Source organism: Saimiri boliviensis, chromosome 13, assembly GCF_048565385.1.
Source record: "Saimiri boliviensis isolate mSaiBol1 chromosome 13, mSaiBol1.pri, whole genome shotgun sequence".
NCBI lineage: Eukaryota > Metazoa > Chordata > Mammalia > Primates > Cebidae > Saimiri > Saimiri boliviensis.
The window spans coordinates 45,030,470-45,053,290 of NC_133461.1; the positions used below are offsets into that span (position 1 = coordinate 45,030,470).

Genomic DNA, 22,821 nt, shown 5'->3' on the forward strand with positions numbered 1-22,821 from the left:
GTTGTTACCTCCTAGTTGATGATGTCTTACCCAAAAATTTGACATTAATGTTTTATTTGCATATATTTAAGGTATACCATGTTTTGATATACGTATACATAGTGAAATTATTTCTACTGTCAAGGATATTAACATATCCATTATCTCACATAGCTTCTTTTGTGTGTGTGTGTGTGTGTGTGTGTGTGTACATGTACGTGTATGTGTATGTGTATGTGTATGTGTATGTGTATGTGTATGTGTGTGATGAAAGCATCTAAAGTCTACAGATAAAAAGAAATGTGCACTAAAATTTTAAACAGCACAGTACTGAGAGAGAGACTCCATTTTAGAGGGAAAAAATGCTTAATTACTTAATTGTATAATTAAACTAAATTAAATCCCATCCCAGTGGTGAACTGAATGAGCTACCTTTCAAAGTCACCTAAGTAAAGTTTTTTTTCAAACAAATAAACCCATCCAAAAGTGGGCAAAGGATCTGAACAGACACTTTTCAAAAGAAGACATATATGAGGCCAACAAACATATGAAAATATGCTCATCATCACTGATTATTAGAGAAATGCAAATCAAAACCACATTGAGATACCACCTCACACCAGTTAGAATGGCGATCATAAAAAAATCTGGAGACAACAGATGCTGGAGAGGATGTGGAGAAATAGGACCACTTTTATACTGTTGGTGGGAGTGTAAACTAGTTCAACCATTTTGGAAGACAGTGTGGCAATTCCTCAAGGACCTAGAAATAGAAATTCCATTTGACCCAGCAATTCCATCACTGGGTATATACCCAAAGAATTATAAATCCTTCTTTATAAAGACACATGCATACCTATGTTCATTGTGGCACTGTTTACAATAGCAAAGACATGGAACCAACCCAATATATATACCAATATATATACATATATACCATGGAATACTATGCATCCATAAACATGATATGTTCATGTCCTTTGTAGGGACATTGATGAATCTGGAAACCATCATTCTCAGCAAACCGACACAAGAACAGAAAATCAAACACCACATGTTCTCACTCATAGGTGGGTGTTGAACAATGAGAACACAGGGACACAGGGAGGGGAGCTGATATAACACACTGGGGTCTGTTGGTGGGCCAAGGGAGGGATAACATGGGGAGAAATGCCAGATGTAGGTTACAGGGGGATGGAGGCAGCAAACCACATTGCCATGTGTGTACCTATGCAACAATCCGGCATGATCGGCACATGTACCCCAGAATCTAAAGTACAATTTAAAAAAAGAAAAAAAAGTAAAGTTTTTTCAAAGCCTTTTTTCTTTTAAGTAAATTTTCTAAAATCTGTGTTTTGATTATCCTGCTTGGCACAATTGAGAAGATGGTGTAGTCTTTGCTAGTCACAACCCTCTGTCTCCAAGTTCCTCACCAGTTGCTTCTGAAAGGCTTTTAATTATAATACAAAGTTTAATAAACTCTGTATAAATTGAGATTTTTAAGTTATAAATACAAAATTCATTCAGTAGGAAGAAAACAGGAAGAAAAACTAGGACCAACTTTCATCTCTTTCTCCTCCTGCCTGGGGAGCCTTGAGTGACTGTCTCCTCTAACACTAAGTTCATCTAGCTACTCCAACTGAACTTGGCTCTGGTATTACCTTCTTCGGGAACCTTCCCAGCTGGTGCATCAGTTATTAGATACTTCTCTGAGATCTTGTAGTCTACTGCATTTCATTTATCTTTTATGTTTTATATATTTATCTTCTGTGTACCTCTGAGCCACACTGAAGATAAAAACCAGTTGATTCGCTGGGTTCTTGGTACATAGCACAGGCTCTGACACCAAAGAGTTTATCATTAGGTGTCTGCTTCATGAATAAATAGTAGTGACCACTCTGTCTTCTGCCTAAAAATGTAAGTATAAATGAGAACAACGGGAATGATATAGTATTTCTGTGCTATAAGGTACTATAAATATATAGGGCATTAGCATTGGTTGAGAGCCAACTATCTCAGGGTATGTCTATATCTGCACCTACAAGTAGTAAGAACTAAGTCATTCAGATGACATTAATTTGAAATGTATGATCAATATGTATGAACTGGAAAGCCATATCTGCACTAACTGTGAGGAATTGTTTGTTCAGTAAATAAACACTTAAAGAAGGATCTGTTTAAATTGTCTTCAGAAATGAACTGTTTTAGAGTATAAATTCTTCATTTATTGGTATACATACCTCAGTGTTATTGACAAGTAATTCTTACCTACTCATCAGTCTGCTTTTGCCAACACCTCCACTTAAAAGCAATGTTCACAGTTGCTTGAAATTTTGAAAGCATTTCCATGCCTGTGAAAATAATATATAATCCCAATCTTCACTAATAAGCCTTCTTCCTCTTTTCTGGTTTCAGCTGATGTATCACAGGGCTCTTGAGGCATTCCATTCCCACCACTATTAGAAAACTTAGCATTGTGGCCTTAGTTATTCATTAATTGTAACCTGTACAACTGATGAACAAATGAAGCCCGAATGGTAATTTTTCTATTAGTGATGGGAATCAGTGGTGAGGAGGGAGTAAAGGACCGAATAGAAAAATATTTAAAAGCTAAAACTGATGCAATGTAGTGAATGAACAAACTGAGAGATCTGGGTGAGGGAAGTGAGTACAGTGCCAAGGTTTTTGGCTTGGGTGACAAAGTTGATTGTGGCATCTTGGTCTAAATCACAGGAGTAGAGTGAGAAGGATGAGGGGATTCGTGAACTCAATGGATTCATCTCTAGGCTTTGGCTTTTGAGGTCTTGTTGGGTAGACAGAGAAGAGTATCTAGTAGTTTAATGGTAAAGAACAGTCAGGCTTAGAGATGTCTGCATTGCAGATCAAGTCTGGAATATATTATGGTTTGGATAATAGTTTCAATGTTGGGAGTGCATGAGATCACTCATGCAGAATATATAGAAGAAAAGAATTAAGTGCAAGATCTTAGAAATTATTGATATTTAGTGATAGCTAAGGGCCAGTAACCTGCAAATGAGACTGAATAGGACATGTGGAACAATGTGAGAAATCAAGAATGCAACTATACAAGGAAAGACTTTCAAGAACTAGTATGGGTGTAAGTATATGAGATGCCACAGCCAAACTTTCCTAGAGCCATTTTAGTGGAAAGATGAGAAGAGTCTGAAGAGTAAAAGGAGCTAAATAAATGCAGAGGGAAGAGGAGACAATATGTTTTCAGTTTCCTCTGGAAAACTGAAAATATCAAGTAGCTATATATTCTATTGACAATCTAGTTTAGCGGAACTATACTTGTTCCTTACATGAGACAGTTAAGGTTCAGATGACACTAAGTCATATGGCCCAGTAGTACCTAGATCTGCTTAGGTTTCCAAATATCCAATGATTCTTCCTTCTACTACCACCACTATAAATTTCCAGAATGTGGTAGAACATCTATAGTTTCCTTAATATGATTCCATATTATTTTATTTAAATTAATCATTGCTACTCATGTTATTTTTAGATTCTTTGAATATGTTGAATTTAGCTCACAATGTTTTCTGAAAGAATGGTATTAGTTACTAATATATAAAAAGCATATATTTGATAATATTTGTCATAACCTGGATTTAATTATATTCTAGTGCAAGCCAGCAAATGAGTTGATAAATTTTTGGCATCTGTGACAATTTGCACTACTTTGCAGATTTTCTTCTTATTCCTGCAATCCTTCTAGTGGCAGAGCAATTCTAGATCACTAACGAGAAGCTAAGACAAGTAACGGATCATAAGAGTTTTGCATTCTAAATGAAGCTTATACTTTCTGACCCTTGATTTTTATACCTGTAGACTAGTTTCTACATTTAGTCTGTCCCACATTGCATAATTGTGTGGCCCATTTTATTTACATTTGCAGTTGAATTTTTGCAAATTGTTTAAAACATAATTTCATAAGCATTTATGTTTACTTATGTTTAAAAGAAATACAAATGCTGGGGCTATTTATAATGAAATTTGATGTTTTAAAAGTAGAAATACACTAATTTCTTTTTGAAATTTTGAAATAAACCAATGACCTCTATAATTAACATTTTTTGAATGTTTTTATTGTGAATTAATTTTAGGTAAATGTAATTTTAAATCATTTTCTTGATTTTTTTTGTATTAAAATAAGTAGGTCTCAGAAGATTATAAAGATATGCTATGGATAATCATCAGAGAAAATTGCTCAACCACAGCTCATAAATGAAAACCAAAAGAACCAGCTTAGAGCATTTATTTGGCCACATTTTAAAATCAAGGGACTTAATTGTTTTTGGGCAAAAGACTGACAAGCAGGCAAGGAAGTCTATGCTTCAAAAATATGTTCATCTCTGTTTGGCAATATAATCTTACATATTTAGCTGTCACGTAATACGATTTTCAACCATTTTTGAACAATTATTTATTTGACAAAAGTTAGATTTTCATTGTGAGGATAATTTTATCATATAATTTTGTTTTACTCTTGGTTTAACATTTTTTTTCAATCACAAAGAACAATTTTAGAATTAAGCATATACGTTCATTCATTTCTTATTGAACTGTTCATGGGATTCAAGTGTGAATTTTAGCAACCTACATAAGCAAAATATCTAAGTAATTTTATTTCAGAACCAAATTATCTAACCAAGAAGGTTGTAATTTTTGCAGATTACTACTATTAAATATGAAAAAGATGAGTTATCTATGTAATAGTGTGTATTATAAAGTATACACAGAAATGCATTTGCATATTTATATAAAAGAATAGACTTGATCTTTAGTCAATACAAAAATTATTAGTGTCTGTGTGGATCAGTTTTCTCTCTGTCATACCAAGGTTTTATATATTAGCAGAGATCCAAATGCAGAATTAAGAAATCTATTATTTTTATATAACTAGAGTAATTAAATAGTTCTTTTTTAATTTTCTTAAATGCTAGCTCCAAAATTGGGAGTGCATGTAGGTCTTATTTTTCTTAAGGATACATCTAAGCATTTGATAAAGGATATTTCCAGAAATGAGCTATGTAATCTTTAACACTAGTCTGTGAAATGGATTTGGTAACAAAGAAATATTTCATTACTTCTGATGTTTGTATATTGTACACATATAGCTTGGTAACTGAGTACTATAAATAGCTCAGTATTAACTGGATTTTTTAATATCTGTCATTCCTGCCTTGCCAAAAGTCTGTGGAGTAGTTTATAATTGCTATTGTTTGGGTTATTACAATAAACAGAACTGATAAGTCTTATGCTATTTGCCTTGTGAGCTGCACTTCACATCACTCTGTTGAATTAAAATTGCATGCACATACCTTCACTTATCAGTTTTATTTATCTGTCAGAAATTGAGAAACACAGTATGCTTTCAGTATGTGAAGGCTTATAACAAGCAGATTGAAATTATAACCATTATTTTAATATTCTCGTGCAAATAAATGAATATATTTGTGCTATCATCTACCCTCCTTCTACCTAAAATAAATTCCTATAGGAAAAGCCCATTGTTTTTTCCAGATGGCCTTTATCATATTTTGTCAAAGCTTTAAATATGATTTCAATTAGATTACCTAAGATGCAAATGCAAATCTACATGATATAGTGTTTTTTTCTTGTCAAATATGAATAAATCTTATAGCTGCTTCTACAGTTGAACCATTTGTTTGACTGTGTTTGTAGATAGGAAATACAGGCTTCTGAAATGCCTTCATTTTATCCCAAGATATTATTTGTAATTTCTATTCTTAGGTTGCAGGCTTTTTGCCTAAGAAACTTCCAAACTCTCTACCCATCATATCAGATAAACTCTAAAATTTTCAGGTATCTGTAATGAATTAATCTATGTATACACATGCATATTTCAGAAATACTATAACCTCTAACAGTTGTCACATGTTGTCATCACCAGCTACCCACTCCCAATTCCCACTCCAGTGTACTGAGAGGTGATTTTTTTTTTTTTTTTTTTAGATCTTCTTTTGTAGAGGAGTTTTTAGGTTTACAGCAAAATGAAGTGGAAGGTAAAGAAAGTTTTTGTATACCCCCTTTCCACACACATGCACAGCCTCCTCCATTATCAACAACCCATGCCAAGAGGTACATTTATTTCAACTGATGAACACACAGTGACACAGTATCATCACTCCAAGTTCGTCCTTTAGGGTTAACTCTTGGTGTTGTACATTTTATAGATTTGGACAAATGTATAATGGCATGTATCTGCCATTATGGTATCATACAATATATTTTTACTACCCTAAAAGTCCAGTGTACTCTGCTAATTTATCCTGGGAGGTAATTTTTACTTCAAAAATTTGGAATTGATCCATACTTCTCGCATTTGTCCTACATGGTGTATTGATAAAGATTGTTTATTGCAGTGATTCTGTTAATTTTCTCTTTGGATTTTGTTTCTAATAGGTTTTTCATGTTGTACTCAAAAGAATTCTGATTTCTTTTCAACTACCACTTGAAACTGGTTCTTTATAAAATCCAGTTTTTATAAAGATATTTTTCATCCACGAAAGTGTAAATGAGGTGTTTTTGAAAATCTGTTCCATAGGTTTGAATCCAGCAGTTGTATGTTTTCATTAGTCGAGTAATGAACAAACCATTATTCATAGACAAAGAACATTGAGTGCTGCTCATGCTGTCTGCCCTGCCCATTACTATCATCTTTGTATTCTGAAGGACTTTTTTGTTTCCTGGCAAAACAATTTATAGTTCATTTTCAGATAACTATACATATGGTATTTGTATTTTAATTAAAAAGACTGTTGTTATGTCTGATTCTTATAAGGAGAAATTCATTATAAGGACACTTCTCATTTCCTTGAAATGTTCCCTTTCTTTTTTCCAGGGTTCTTAAATTGCAAAAGCCAGTTAAATGATGTGCTTTGGGGAGTTAATTTTTGGTACCATATGTCTCCAAAAATGATTTAATTTTATCTAAAATGTGTTTGCAATGATGTTTATGTTCTTTAAGACACAGACACAACTTCAGAAATTTTTTAAAGAAAAAACATACTTGTCATTATTTCAACACATTAGTATATATGAATAAGCTTACAAAAATATCTGTTTATTAAGGTTAATATATTTTTAACATCTGAGCTCTATGGCTACCTTTTGAAACTAGCAAATTCAAATTCTCATGAAAATATTTTACATATGGCAATCTTTAATTTCATATGAAATAAATTATGAAGTTACTAATGAACAACTATGTTAATTGTATGAGAGGGAAGAAGAAAAATATCAATAATTTTATGAGGCAGCTAAAAGTAGTAATTTTTTCCTTAATGATGTAAACTTGATATTTTGGATATTTTGTTTATTATGGGTAAGATCACATTTAGTGGTTATATGACAAAATTATTGTACAAAATAAGCCATTTTTGTATTTTGGCATATGGTCAAGTAAAATAGGATACTCTTAAAAAACAAATTATAATAAATTATCTGAAAGTAAATCATTCTAAAATGATTTACTTTTTTAATTATAAATTGTTATTATAAATTGCCACAAAATCTGGAAGATGCCTTTCTTGCAGAGATGTCACCTTAACATAGGTTTTTTTTCCTTAATGAAACAACTTAATGTGCAGTAAGTTACAGAATTATATATAAAGTATAAGTAAGCAAACAAGTTTCTAAAAAATGTCTGTGTAACTTGACCAGCTTGTAAATCCTGACATTTTCTATATTTGTTTTGCATGTTTAAACCAGTATAGACGCATGTAAAATCCCACAGTTGGCCTTTTATTATTATTATTCTCCTCCTTTTTCTGGGTTAACCTTTTGTGTTTACCATTCCAATTGTTTTTAATACCATTTTTACATAGTAATAAAATTAAAACAAAAAGTATTATTTGTAAGTTTTTTTTGTTTCTCTAACATACATATCACTTGCAATTTTAGTCTGTTTATTTTATTTTTTTAGAGACAGAGTTACTTAAGATGGTTTCAAAATCCTGATTTCAAGCGAGCCTCTTTGCCTTGGCCTCCCAAAGTGCTGAGATTACAGACATGAGCCACCACACCTGGCCAGTGTGTTTATTTTAAATGCTGTGGTTTAGGGTATGAATATACCACATGTATTTTTCATTACTTCAAAGATAGTTAGATTATTTCCAAATTTTTACTATAGCAAGCAATCCTGTTAGTGAACGCTATTTTATATTTTTTCTTGAGTACATATGACATTTTTTTGAGAGCAGTATTTCCCAAACTTTAGCATACATTAGAATCACCTATAGATCTTGATAAAACACCTATTGCTGGTCCCAGGGTTTCTGATTCAGGAAGTCTGAATAACCATATTCGTAACATTCTGAGGTGATTGATACTGATCCTTATGGTCTGGGAACCACACGTTGAGAATTGCTGGTATAGGGTACATAACTTTAAGTGTAATTGCTGGGTCAAAGGGAAAGTACAACTTCAATTTCAATACAAAATAATAAATTGTCCTCCAAAGTTTTTCTATAAAATTATACACTAATTTGAACAGCATATGTTTATTTTTTTTCACATCTTTACTAAAATTCTATATAGACAGATTTTTTAGTATTTGACAATCTGATGAGTTTGAATTTTATTTTATCATATCCTATTATTAAATTGAAGAATTTTTCAAATGTTTTCAAGCCAAATAGCCTTCCTTTTGTGTGAATTGCCTATCTGTATAATATGTCCATTTTTTTCTGTATGTTGTTTCTATTTTTATTATTGACTTATAGGGGCTTTTTATATGTTAAAGAAATTAATCCTTGTCTCCTGTGTTATTAAAATCTTCTCTAAACATGCAGCTTATATTGTTACTCTGTTTAAATTTAACTTAAAAAATATTAAATGTACTTAGATTTGTCAATTTTTCCATTAAAAATTATCATTTTAATTTTTATTTAAAAATTCTTTCCTTTAAGGCATAAAGTTATTGTGTCATGTTTTTAAAAAAATTGTTAAACTCAATTTTCAATCTACTTTGCTTTTATTTTCTTTATGTTGTGAGTTAAGGATCTAATTTTATTTTATTTTGCTTGGAGTATTAACCATTCTTTCTGCACTAATCAAATGCCCTCTTTGGATGATCCCATTATTATTCTTAATTCCTACACCTTTAAGATAAATTGTAAATATCACATGTCAAATTTTTCAGGCTTGTTCTCCTATTTCACAATTGTCTCATTACATATTCTCAGTCCTTTCTTCTTCCATGTTAATTTTAGATCAACTTTCATAAAACCTGATGAGATTGTAGACTACTTTGTGGAAAACTAACTTGTCCCTGATACTCTTTTCTCATATATGATCATATTACACCTCTAGATTTATTCAGTTCTTATTTTGCAAAATGTTTTGTAGCTTTCTTTATAAAATATTTCCCATTTTTAATAGATGTAAACCTAAGTACCTTGCATTTTATTTTATGGTAATAAATAGAATTTTTTCTATTACAATTCAAAATTGGTCATACTGATTTATAAAAATGGGCCGGGCTCGGTGGCTCATGCCTGTAATCCCAGCACTTTAGGAGACCAAGGTTGGCAAATCACCTGAGGTTAGAAGTTTAAGACCAGCCTGACCAACATGGCAAAACCCTGTCTCTACTAAAAATACCAAAATTAGCCAGGCATGGTGAGGGACACCTGTAATCTCAGCTACTTGACAAGCTGAGACAGCACAATTGCTGGAACCCAGGAGGCAAGCTTGCAGTGAACTGAGATTGTGCCACTGCACTCCAGCCTGGGTGACAAAGCAAGACTCTGCCTCAAAAAAAAAAAGTTATTAAATTTTTGAGCTCAGATCTTATAGGCAGAAAGTTCCTAAACTCTCATCACCTCCATCTGTTGTTTTTTAGAGCCTACTGACTGGATTTTCCATATAGACTTTTTTTTCCTAACTCTTATAGCTTTCTTTTGTAGTTCTATTTTTTATATTGTTTTGAGAAGAATTTGCAATAAAATTTTTAAAAGGGATGTTGATTTCTGATGTCCTTACTTTATTTTGCCCAACATCCACAGGAAGATTTCTAATGTTTATTTAGTAAAATCTCTGATGGAAGTTTTTGGTTTACACCCTTTATCAGATAAATTTTTATCAGTTCAAGTTGTCAATTTTAATAAACATTTATTGAGTGATCACTATCTTCTGATATCTTAAAATGGGGTTTGCTCATAATAACTTTCCTAAAATAATTGTGTCATAGCTATTGATATAATCAATCATTGTTCTCAGCATCTTAGTTGTTCTTCCTTAAATATTCTTTTGCATTGTCTTACTGTCTTTCGTGTGCATATGTTTTTGTGTGCATAAGTTATTCTATTGGATGCTGGTTCTTCACTCTTTAAGATTGCCTTTAATTCTTCCTTTTCCTGGTTCTTCTTTTACCATAAGCCTATTATCTATTGATTTCCCCCATAAAATATCTTTTTTGAGATATTACTCAGTTGATCCTTAAAAAACTTCTCTGTTTAAGAGGCTTTAGTTAACACGTGTATATTGATAAATTTAAGGCTTTTGTGGCTACCTCAAGCTAGAATACAGGCAACTGAATTAAAAATAGACACTGCATACAGCTGCTTCTCCTCATTTAACTTGTGGCTATGAAAACATTACTATTCAGTTTGCTCTGCTTACACATGCTGAAGAGCTCCTGCTTGTAAAATTTACCTTCTTGTTAAGGAATTCCTCTACAGCTCATCTTTCTCATACTTGCTTTTTGTCATATTTGTGACTATTCTAATAGTATTAATTTATTATTTTCTTTGAGAAACAGATCTTTGTTTATAGGTGTAATTCCAAGTATCCTAGAATCTCCTGTGGGAAATAAAGTATTCTGAGAGCTAAGCTGGCTCCAAATAACTACAACTTTGGAATAAGAAAAATACTCTAGAAAGTTAAAGTGGTATTTTGCTGTAGGTGACTTTTCACTGAGATATCAAATTCCACTCAGTAAGGCTGAAAGAGTTCATCCTACAACCATTCTTTCAAAATCACTTATTTCTGGCTTATTGCTGTGAACTTTTCTTGTCTTGACAGTCTATTGTCCAATTTTTTACATGGTAGGTTTCCATTTGTTGTCGTCTTAAAAATTCTAAATTACAACAAACTGGTAAAGTAATGTCTGAGGTAGACAATAATTTGAAAATCTATGCTATGTGATAAGGTTTTATCATGTACTTCTTACTAGTATCTAATAAGCATACATAGATGTTCATTTTGCATCACAGCCTGTTTTCCAGGAAACTGGCAAAAGTCTACGAAACCCTTGGGTGTTTCTAGCAGTCTTTATGACTATCCTTAATCTAGAAGTGACTGCTAAAATATCAGAGGCAGAAAGAGAAAAGCCATTGAACTTTAACTGATACAGCATCATGGTAAATAACTTAAAGTTAGACAGAAGTAAATAACCTAAAGCAAGTTAACTTCTTTAAAATACAGATTCCTCGGCTGTAAACTGGGGTTAATAAAAGAGGCTATCTCAACTAGCCCACTGTGGATACAATTAATTTATGAACTGTGTTGTTTAAATAAGTCACATTGACAAGAATTGAGAAAGTTGACAGATTATTTGTCTATGTTAAGAAAATAGCAAAAATCTAATCTCTTCAGAGCCTCTACCCACAACAGACAATTTATAGTTAAGCTTCATTTAGCAAATTGTATTTATCTATTAGATTATGTCCCCTTCATTCAGGATGTTTACCTCAGCAAACAATATATTTAGGCAGCATAAAAAGAACTATACTGCAATATGTGTTACAAAATATATTTCCACATGTAATTTCAGAAATGAGATATCCTGTTAGTAAAAATGATTGATAATTTTAGTTTATAAGCAAGTAAAATTTCCTTCACATTCATTTCCATTTTTGCCCTTTAAAAAAATCTGTAAGCTCAAGGTCATATTTTAGTAATAAACACCAGTATAAAAATCACAAAAGTTTCAAACATATATATGTTATGAAATTATTTTCAGAAATATTTGTCATGATTCTTTTCTTCTGTTATTAATGTTTAGTTGACACTAAATGTCAGCTTCTTTAGCCTTGCCCACAGTTTCAATTGAAGTAATTTCTAATTTAAATATTCGTTTGCTCTTCATCTTATTGTTAAAGCAAATTTAATTAATGATATTTAAATCATTGATGCATACATTAGGTAATACAGGGCCAGTGCTAACTCCCGTTGATCATTCCTGAACCCTCAACACCCAGACCCTTCCCCTGTCCCTGAACAATAATTACAGTCTTAATATGACTCTTTATATAGTTAGGAACATACACAATGAACCTAAACTTTTCAAATGTCTTAATGGGTATATCAAGATAAAGCATACCTCCCTGCATTGACTGTCAGGCTTCACTTATACTACAGAAAACACCATGTTTTTAAAGCTTGGCAGAATTTCTCTTCAAAGAATAGTTTCTCTTCAAAAAATAAAATAAGTTTTAATTTAATAGCCCAAATTATCTGAAATGCCCATAAACTGGTTCTGAACAATGTATTTCAGCATTTAGTAAGCTGAAATATCTATAGTTTTCAAAGTCTTTTCTTCTTTCTAGTTAATCAACTAACCAGAAATACAGGCTTTGTTTTTATGGGAACCAAACACAAATACATATGTGTTGTTTATAACAATGCATAATGAGGATAATGATGATAAACAATTTACATGCAACACCAAGTATTTAGTTAAGTGAACTGTTTTACTGAAATATATATACAAAAGTGTTCCCAAATTTTACACACATTCCTTATTGATGTTTTACAGAGGATCCCACATATGTAACCCATCCAATAGCCACATTGTTAACATTTACTCTGGTATGAAAAAGGGTTTAATATAAAAATTGTGTTTGATATTAAATATTTGGATGTGAATTTTGTTTTTCCATTCTGCAAAATATGCTAAAAAGGAATTGATATCAGCAATTAACCACATTCCCAAAACCAAGAGTTTTCAGTGACAGAATATATTTTATTATATTCATGTAATATAAACATTCATTATAAATGTTTTGGGATTTTTAATAAATAGTTTTGACTTAATTTCATGTTTATCCCTTTGAAAATGTCTTATTATAATAATTCTGTATGGTGTGCCTATGGTAACTGTTGAAGAGCAAATGTACATTGTCTTGATAAAATGTCCACTGTTTTCTGTTGGTTTTTATATTAAACTTCCAAATGATCTAGCATATGTCATAGGTGAATTCTTTCTTTTTCTGTACAGATCCTGTATTAAACATGTCACTTCTAAACACCATGTCCACTATGCTTTAGTGCAGTGAGATGTTTCCATGTCACATGGTCAGAGGGAGGTAGATTAATAGGGAGTTCTAGCTGGAAATTTCTTCCTTGTTATTGTTCTCCCTCAGCAGTTGATGGCTAAGTTAATTCTCTTTAGTTTTGTCATGCTCTAAAGCACACATTGCCAAGCAATGGTAAGCTTTATGAGGAAAAAAAGCAGCGATGGTGTCCATCAAAGTCTTAAAGTTGCATTTTTAAACTTTGGCTTGACCTGATGTGCCATTCAAAATATCCTCAAAAGATGATTTTTTTCAAGAAAGGTTCAATATGTCCCAAGGCTATCGGTTTTGAGTTAAACTGGGTGAAGTAGAAATATTTTACTCATCAGCTCTGCAGTCACAGAGTTTGCCTCAGCTAGAACAAAACTGCTGAGGCATTTAGAGAAAATTAACCCCCCATCCTGGCGGCCAGATGTGACTGGTTTCTGATGAATGCACATGAGTGGGCTGAAAAATCAAGAGACTGTGAAATTCCTGTCAGATCCGTACAGTGCAGAATGGGCTATTGACTGCTTTCTATATTTCCCTCCATCATTCTTCTTGAACACTGCCATTAATTTCCTCTCCTCCTCTGACTTGTGTTTTCTCCCCTCCCTCTTCTCTTTAGCTCTGTCAGCTACAGAAAAGGATGCACAGGCTGTGGCAGGAGCACTTCAAACTGGTGGTCCTCTTCAGCCAGATGAGGCTGGCCAACTTCCAGACAGACTCTCAAGAGAGTATTCAGAAAATATTAGCTGTGCAGGTAAGTGATTGCAGGGAAGTCGGAAAGATCATTCTGATCTAGATTGAAAAGCAAATGATGGGTAGTGTGATGAAGCATTAAAACCATATCCCATCAGAGTTTTATAAATTTTTAACCTCTTTAATAAACTGGAATTGCATGAAGGATGAATTCAGTAACTTAGCACATATACCATGCATACTTTGGGGGAAAGGGGAGATTGGGCTTATTTCTCACAAACCTCAGAACAGATTTTTATAAATGCATTTGGTACAAAAAAATGTTTTGTTATGTTTTGTTTTGTTGGTTTTTTTTTTTTTTAAACAAATCTTCAGGCTTTGCAGATGCCAACCAGCTGTTTAAACGATGTTGACCCCAGATACCTTGTGCTGCTTTTGTGCAAAATCCACTTCACTGAAAATAACCCTCTTATGTTTACTTGGTTTAACTGTTGTCTTTCCTTTTCTATTTTGCAAGTGTCTCATCCTTCTAAGCAGATTTGGAAATGACTTTACTTGAAACATAAGCAATTTGAGACTAGAAAGTAGCTGTGGTTCTAGATCCATGTGAGATTTTACTACTTGTTTCAATAAAAACATTTAGCAGATCCACTGTTTCATTTTAAGAATGATATATTTTATAAACCCATATTAACTATGTGAGGTCAATTCTTTTTTTTTTTTTTTTTTTTTTTTTTTCTGAGACAGAGTCTTGCTCTGTCGCCAGGCTGCAGGCTGGAATACAGTGGTGCAATCTCAGCTCACTACAACCTCCACCTTTCTAGTTCAAGCGATTCTCCTGCCTCAACCTCCCAAGTAGCTGGGACTACAGGCATACACCACCACGCCCAGCTAATTTTTATATTAAGTAGAGACAGGGTTTCATTATGTTGGCCAGGATGGTCTTGAGCTCTTGACCTCGTGATCCACCCACCTCAGCCTCCCAAAGTGCTAGGATGGCAGGCATGAGCCACCGTGCCCTGCCAAAGACAATTCTTAAATATTACTTAAACTTTTTAAAAATTAATGTTTTACCATAGCAAATGTTACTAGGTGCATAAAACATGACCTCCCAAAGACAAACACATACTACCTTGTTCTATTAAGTCACAAAAACTAGAATGTCTGTTCTATGAAAAACAAAAACAATGTCACTTGTACTTTAAAATTACACTTTTCAGTAATTTTCAACATATAAAATGAATGTTGAACCCTAAACCAAATCTTTTTCTAAATATTTTGTTATACATGCACATGATAGTGCTTTTAAATCAAGTAAAGAAGGTTTTGCAAAGCACTTGAAAAGCTATGAAGCTATTTCAAATTTCATTTTTGCTGTTTTCTACTTTTTGGTATTTTCTTCTGAGGAGTGTGTGTGTGTGTGTGTGTGTGTGTGCGTGCGTGCATGTGTACTTTATATATGGGTTGTACTGACAATTGGTTATAACAAAAAAATAAAATAATAGAAGACAAAGGAAAATTTTGAAAGGCAGTACTTAACACATGTAGATTCAATAGAAATTCATGTACAAACTGTAATACAAACTACACTTGCATTATTTTAGAAGTCAAAAGCATCTTGTTTTCTTTAAGCATGTTAACATATAACACATTATAGGGTGGCTAGAACCTGTGAACCTCTTTTAAATATTTAAAGGTAATCTGCATGCTCTAATTAGTATCTTAGAAAAATCTATATTTTTGTCCAAATGTTCTTAAAAATCTACAAATGATAAATTCTAACTGAATCATTATGTATTTTCAAATATTAAAAATATCATGAGCAATCATCTGAATATCAGTAAAATGACTCTAATTCATATCCTTCAATAATCCTTGTTTTAATTTTTATGAGAATTTCTTCAACATATTGTTTGCCAAACTTGATTTTAAATTACTTATTTGTACGAGTGTCACAGAACAGTGGAAATGAAGGGATAGGATAGTATAGGGAGGGAAACCCAACTGCTCAGCGTCTGAAACACAGTGCAAGGCTGGATTGTATTTGGGGAATGTGAGCATCATAAATTAGTGCCTTCCTTTCTTATCTATTAGAGATGCCTTCCATTTCGAATATTTCAATTTTGACTTTTAATAAAAATGTGAAAATACAATTTTCAGAATCTTGCTGAAAAATAGTGGAAATATGCAATCCTCTGGGGGAAAAATCAAGTCCACAACCTTCAGCATGGTACACAACAACCTTCATGACCCAGCTCCTGCTTATCTTCCCAGCTTCATCTTTCTCTCTGCTTCAGTTCTTTAGTTTGTTTCAGCCACTCCAAAATTTTTACTAATTAAGAAACTTGCTGCGAAACTCATTCTTCCTCTTTTGTGCTCATACTCTTCCCTGTTTCTGCAATACTCATTTTTTTATTGCATTTTAGGTTTTGGGTACATGTGAAGAACATGCAAGATTGTTGCATAGGTCCACACATGGCAGTGTGATTTGCTGCCTTCTTCCCCTTCACCTATGTCTGGCATTTCTCCCCATGCTATCTCTCCCCAACTCCCCACCCCACACTGTCCCTCCCCTATTTCCCCCCAACAGACCCCAGTGTGTAGTGCTCCCCTCCCTGTGTCCATGTGTTCTCATCTTTCAACACCAGCCTATGAGTGAGAACATGTGGTGTTTGATTTTCTGCTCTTGTGTCAGCTTGCTGAGAATGATGGTTTCCAGGTTCATCCATGTCCCTACAAAGGACACAAACTCATCATTTTTGATGGCTGCATAATATTCCATGGTGTATAGGCGCCACATTTTCCCTGTCCAGTCTATCATTGATGGACATTTGGGTTGGTTCCAGGTCTTTGCTATTGTAAACAGTGCCACAACGAACATACATGTGCATGTGTCCTTATAGTAGAACGATTTTTATCTTGCCTGTTTAAAAACACCTGACCATCAAGCTACTATTGACTTTGTTTGCAGAATTAGAAAAAAACTACTTTAAATTCCATGTGAAACTAAAAAAGAGCCTGTAAGCCAAGACAATCCTAAACAAAAAACACAAAACTGGAGGCATCAAGCTACCTGACTTCAAACTACACTACAAGGCTGCAGTAACCAAAACAGCATTGTACTGGTACCAAAACAGATATATAGACCAATAGAACAGAATAGAGACCTCAGTAATAACACCACACTTCTACAAGCATCTGATCTTCAACAAACCTCAGAAAAACAAGCAATGAGGAAATGATTGCCTATTTAATAAATGGTGCTGGGAAAACTGGCTCGCCATATGTGGAAAACTGAATGGACCCCTTCCTTATAGCTTATATGAAAATTAACTCAAGATGGATTGCAGTCTTACATGTAAAACCCAAAACCATAAAAACCCTAGGAGAAAACCTAGGCAATACCATCTAGGACATAGACATGGGCAAAGACTTCATGACTAAAACACCAAAGGCAATTTCAACAAAAGCTAAAACTGACAAATGGGATCAAATTAAACTAAAGAGCTTCTACACAGCAAAAGAAAGTAGCATCAGAGTGAATAGACAACCTGTAGAATGAGAAAAAAAATTGCTATCTACCCATGGGACAAAGGTCTAATATACAGACTCCACAAGGAACTTAAACAAATTCACAAAAAAAAAAACAACCCCATCAAAAAGTGGGCAAAGAATATGAACAGAAACTTCTCAAAATATGACATTTATGTGGCCAACAAACATACAAAAAAAAAGTTCATCATCACTGATAATTAGATAAATGCAAATCCAAACCACAATGAGATACCATCTCATGCCAGTCAGAATGGTGATTATTAAAAAGTCAGAAAACAATAACTGCTGGCAAGGCTGTGGAGAAATAGGAACACTTTTACACTGCTAGCAGGATTGTGAATTAGTTCAACCATTGTGGATGACAGTGTGGCGATTCCTCAAGGATCTAGAACCAGAAATACCATTTGACCCAGCAATCCCATTACTGGGTATATACCCAAAGGCTTGTAAATCATTCTACTATAAAGACACATGCACGCATGTGTTTCTTGCAGCACTATTTACAATAGCAAAGACCAACCCAAAGGCCCATCAGTGATAGACTGGATAAAGAAAATGTATGCAGCCATAAAAAAGAATGAGATCATGTCCTTTGCAGGGACATGGATGAAGCTGGAAACCATCATTCTCAGCAAACTAACACAGGAACAGAAAACCAAACACCACATGTTCTCAGTCATAAGTGGGAGTTGAAAAATGACAACACATGGATACAGGAAGGGGAACAATACACATCAGGCCTGTATTGGGGTGAGGAGCAAGGGGAAGGAGAGCATTAGGACAAATATCTAATGCATGCAGACCTTAAAACCTAGATGATGGGTTGGTAGGTGCCACAAACCACCATGGTACCTATATACTTATGTAATAAACCTGAACATTTTGCACATGTATCCTGGAACATAAAGTAAAATAAAGATAAATAAAATATAGATAAATAAAACATATGACCCAATTCAATCACTTCCTCTACAAAAGGATTCTGAGTCCTTCTCCCACCTTTCTGTGTAACATGAATTAAATTATGCCTAACTTGAGTTCCTCCTGTACATACCCACAAAGCACAATTGTACTTTTAGCGGCTAATCCCTCCTACATGTTGCTTGTCCTCCTTCCTGGAAGATTCTAGTTCCTTCAGGCCTTTATACTATCCGTGAAATCCTTTCCATTCTCCCTAAGTTGTATTTTAGGATGTATAGTAGTAAGGCCACCAGGGGGCTTGATATTATGCTATGTCTATCATGTTTCCAATTATTATATCCATTTTTTTTTTGAGACAGAGTCTAGTTTTGTCACCTAGGCTGGAGTGCAGTGGCACAATCTTGGCTCACTGCAACCTCTGCCTCCAAGGGTCAAGCGATTCTTCTGCTTCAGCCCTCCTGAATAGCTGGGCCTACAGGTGCCCACCACTACAACTGGTTAATTTTTGGATTTTTAGTAGAGATGGGGTTTCACTATGTTGGCCAGGCTGATCTCGAACTTCTGACCTCGTGATCCACCCACCTCGGCCTCCCAAAGTGCTTGGATTACAGGTGTGAGCCACTGCACCTGGCCTTATTATGTCCAATTTTTTTTAAAGGAAAACATGCTAGAGTGAATTAATATATTTGTGGAGTGAATCTGCAGGTATCAATGTATACAACATGATCCAACATGACTAAAAATTGCTTAACAGACAAGATGATATCAGTTTTCATTTTCCTTGACTTAGTATCATGATTCCTTTAAGTGCCAATGTCAGAGGGGTCTAAATAATGTTTCATATTTCATAAGTAGTATTAAAATGATGCCATAAGATTTTAATGAACTATTCAATGAGAAAACCATTTGATGAAGGTTTCAAAAAGTAACCAATATCGAGGAAAAGTAATTCAAAAATCAGTTAAACAGAAAAAAGAAATTTTGTTTTATCCTTTGTTTTGGAACAGTTCCTTACAGGGCCACACCAAGGCATGATTGGCAGATCTATAGTTGAGAGAAAACTAGGTGGGCCCGATAAGCTTTTGAATTACGTGATCAAGCAGAAACCAATAAGATGAGCTATAGCTGGAATGAAGAATTGGTGTATTTGACTTTTATGCCCTTTATATGAAAAAGATTTAGGGATTTCAGTTGACCACAATTTTAATATGAGCCAAAGTGAGCTACTATAAACTTGGAACCAAAGGCCTGTCCCAGCCCTAGTAATAACAGACAACTTCTTGATTCTGACAGTGACACGAGGTCCTAAATTCATGTCAGAGCTCATATGAAGTACTATTATCATTTGGCATGAGATGGTATCTCATTGTGGTTTGGATTTGCATTTATCTAATTTATCATTTGGAAAAAGAACTGAACATTAGCAAATCATTTAAATGAGAGTGACGAAGCTACAGCATGTAAATTTTGTCTTAGACTGAGTAAGCAGAGGCATTTTTGTCTGGAAGGAAATAAGTCCCGTAAGATAAACTGCACTTTTTCTTAAATTGAGTATATCTGCATATTTTATACAAGTTTGGGAAGCTTAGTTTAAGGGTCATATTATATCCTAGAGAGTAGCAATATAAAAAAGATTAAAGAGATGGAAAAATATAAAAATTTTAGAATATTTAAACATAAAAGAAAAAGGCTTTGGAAGGACAAACACCTGAAGGACTGCAAGTGAGGTTTGGTATTTAGTTTGTTGAACTCTAGAAGCCAACACTGGGAACAAATCATGGGAGAGGTTGGAAAGTGAGTTTACGGTCAATAGGAATAAATTTTGTAGCAAGTATTCCTGCCCAAGCATGCGTTGCTGGTGTTCAGAGGTTAAACAGGCCAGGTGAATAAGGAAAGATATTACTGCAGTGATTGAGGGGAAGCAAATGGACTCAAATCAACCTAGAAGGCACCTCCTCAGTGATGTGCTCCCCCGCTAAGTTCCCATGACCTCTTTGTGCAAACATCTGTATGTGTGTCTGTGCCTTCTCACCCACTAGTATGTGAGTCTTCTCAACTCAGAAAGCATGTCTTATTTGTTCATCTTCATCACCCTGGCACCAACTGCAGTTCTTGGAACATAAGAATAATAATTTTGTTGAATTAATGAACTGATTTAGTAAGATTAAATGTGATAACTCCAAAGATTCTTTCTACGTCTAGGTGTCTATAGCTCTGTAAGTTAATAAATAAAAGCATTCACTGGGTGCTTTGCCAGGAATTCTGATAGCATAGGTTTAATCATTTAACACACACACACACACACACACACACACACACACACACACGCATACAACTATTTCTGGGAAAGAATTGTGAAAATGAAAGAAAGTCAGAAAATAACACACAACAAATCTAAAATCACTTAGTGGTATGATGTAAAAGGAAATCTCTGATTCTGCATGATCTTTTGAAACACAAAATAATTTATGAAAACATGCATTTTGACTTTAAATACATATACATTTAGAGATATTATGCTTGAGGAATAACATTAAACTGTTAGATATTACTGGTTCACTCTAGATGGTAATAGAAAAAGTATTTAATTATAGTTGCCAGTAACTTAAGAATATATACCATAAATCTAAAATTGAATTTTTCAAATGTAAATTAGTACAACCATTATGGGAAAAGTATGGAGGTTCCTCAAAAAATTAAAAATAGAACTACCACATGATTTAGCAATCCCACTACGGGATATATAACCACAGGAAATGAAACCACTGTGTCAAAGAGGTATCTGCCACATTCCCATTCCCAAGTTTATTGCAGCTCTACTCACAATAGGCAAGACTTGAAATCAACCCAAATGCCCATCAACAAATGAATGAATAAAGAAAATGTAGTATATCTACACAGTGGAATACCATTCAGTCATTAAAAAAAAATGAATGAAATCATGTCATTTGAGACAACATGAATGAACCTGGAGGACATTATGTTAAGTAAAATAAGTCGTACACAGAAAGTAAAATACCACATGATCTCATTCACATGTGGAATCTTAAAAAAGTTATCTCATAGATGTAGAAAGTAGAACAGTGATTATCAGAGAATGGGGAGAGGCTAGAGAAGAGGAGGATGAAAGAGACTGGTCAACAGGAACAAAGTTACGATTAGATAGGAGGAATAAGTTCTGATCGATTGCACAATAGAGTAAATAGTTAATAATAATGTACATTTCAAAATAGCTAAAAGAGGGTTTTGAGTGTTGTCACAAAGAAATGATAAGTACATAAGTAGATGAATGTGCTATTCTAATTATTTAATGTATACATGTATTGAAATGTCAAATTGTACCCCACAAGTAGAAATTGGTACCATTATAATGGATCAGCCAAAACATTGAAAAAAAAATATGCGTGAAAATTACAAACACAATTGAATTAGCCCAATGTAAAAAGATGGATGCACTCCAGCCTAGGTGACAGAGCAGGACTCCGTCTCAAAAAAAAAAAAAATTACAACATGTATAAATGCAAAATAAATAAGAGTAATAGCATAAAGGATGGGAGAATAAACAGAATTTTGTGGTGCAAGTCTTTAACATAAATTGATTATGATATTGACTCATGGAGACTAAGTGAAAAATGTATATTGCAACTCTCCTTTAAAAATGAAAAGAGATATCACAAAAAAGCCAATGATAGGATCAATGATAGGATTAACATAGAATACTAAAATGTTTTTTATTAACCCTATGAAAAGGCACAGTAAAGTAAAAACAGAAATAAAAAGTAAATAGAAAAAAAAATGGGAAAAAAAAAACAATAGACCTAAATCCAAGCACATCAAAAATTATATCAGATATAACTTGATTAAAATCCCCCATTAAAAAACATATATTACATTAGATCAAGGGTCCTCAACCCCCAGGCTGCAGACAGGGACCAGGCTATGGCCTATTAGGAAGGGGACTGCACAGCAGGAGGTGAGCAGCCAGGAGCAAGCATTACAAACAGCCTGGCCTCTGTCAGATCAATGGTGGCGTTAGATTCTCATAGGAGTGTGAACCCTATTACGCATGCAAGGGATCTAGGTTGCCTGCTCCTTATGAGAATCTACTGCCTGATGATATGAGGTGGAACTGTTTCATGTGGAAAAATTGTCTTCCATGAAACCGGGCCCTTGTGTCATAAAGGTTGGGAACGGCTGCATTAGACAGCATACAAGACTTAACTTAAATTGTTTGTAAATGACACACTTTACAAAAAAAAAAAAAAAGACTAGTAAGTTGAAAGTTTTAAGGATGGAAAAGTGTACCACGCAACACCAAGCTCAATGTGGTTGGTGAGAC

At 33.9% G+C, this 22,821-nt stretch overlaps 1 protein-coding gene across 4 annotated transcripts in view; it reads left to right on the top strand.

Moving 5' to 3' along the window:
• The window catches only part of CCDC178 (coiled-coil domain containing 178), a 538,381-nt gene that overhangs the window by 488,462 nt on the left and 27,098 nt on the right, over nucleotides 1-22,821 (top strand). For all 4 annotated transcript variants that reach the window (XM_074383637.1, XM_074383636.1, XM_039463712.2 and 1 more), the window contains one exon: nucleotides 13,933-14,067. In XM_074383637.1, coding sequence (XP_074239738.1) covers nucleotides 13,933-14,067 — 135 coding nt within the window. The remainder of the gene's footprint in view (nucleotides 1-13,932; nucleotides 14,068-22,821) is intronic.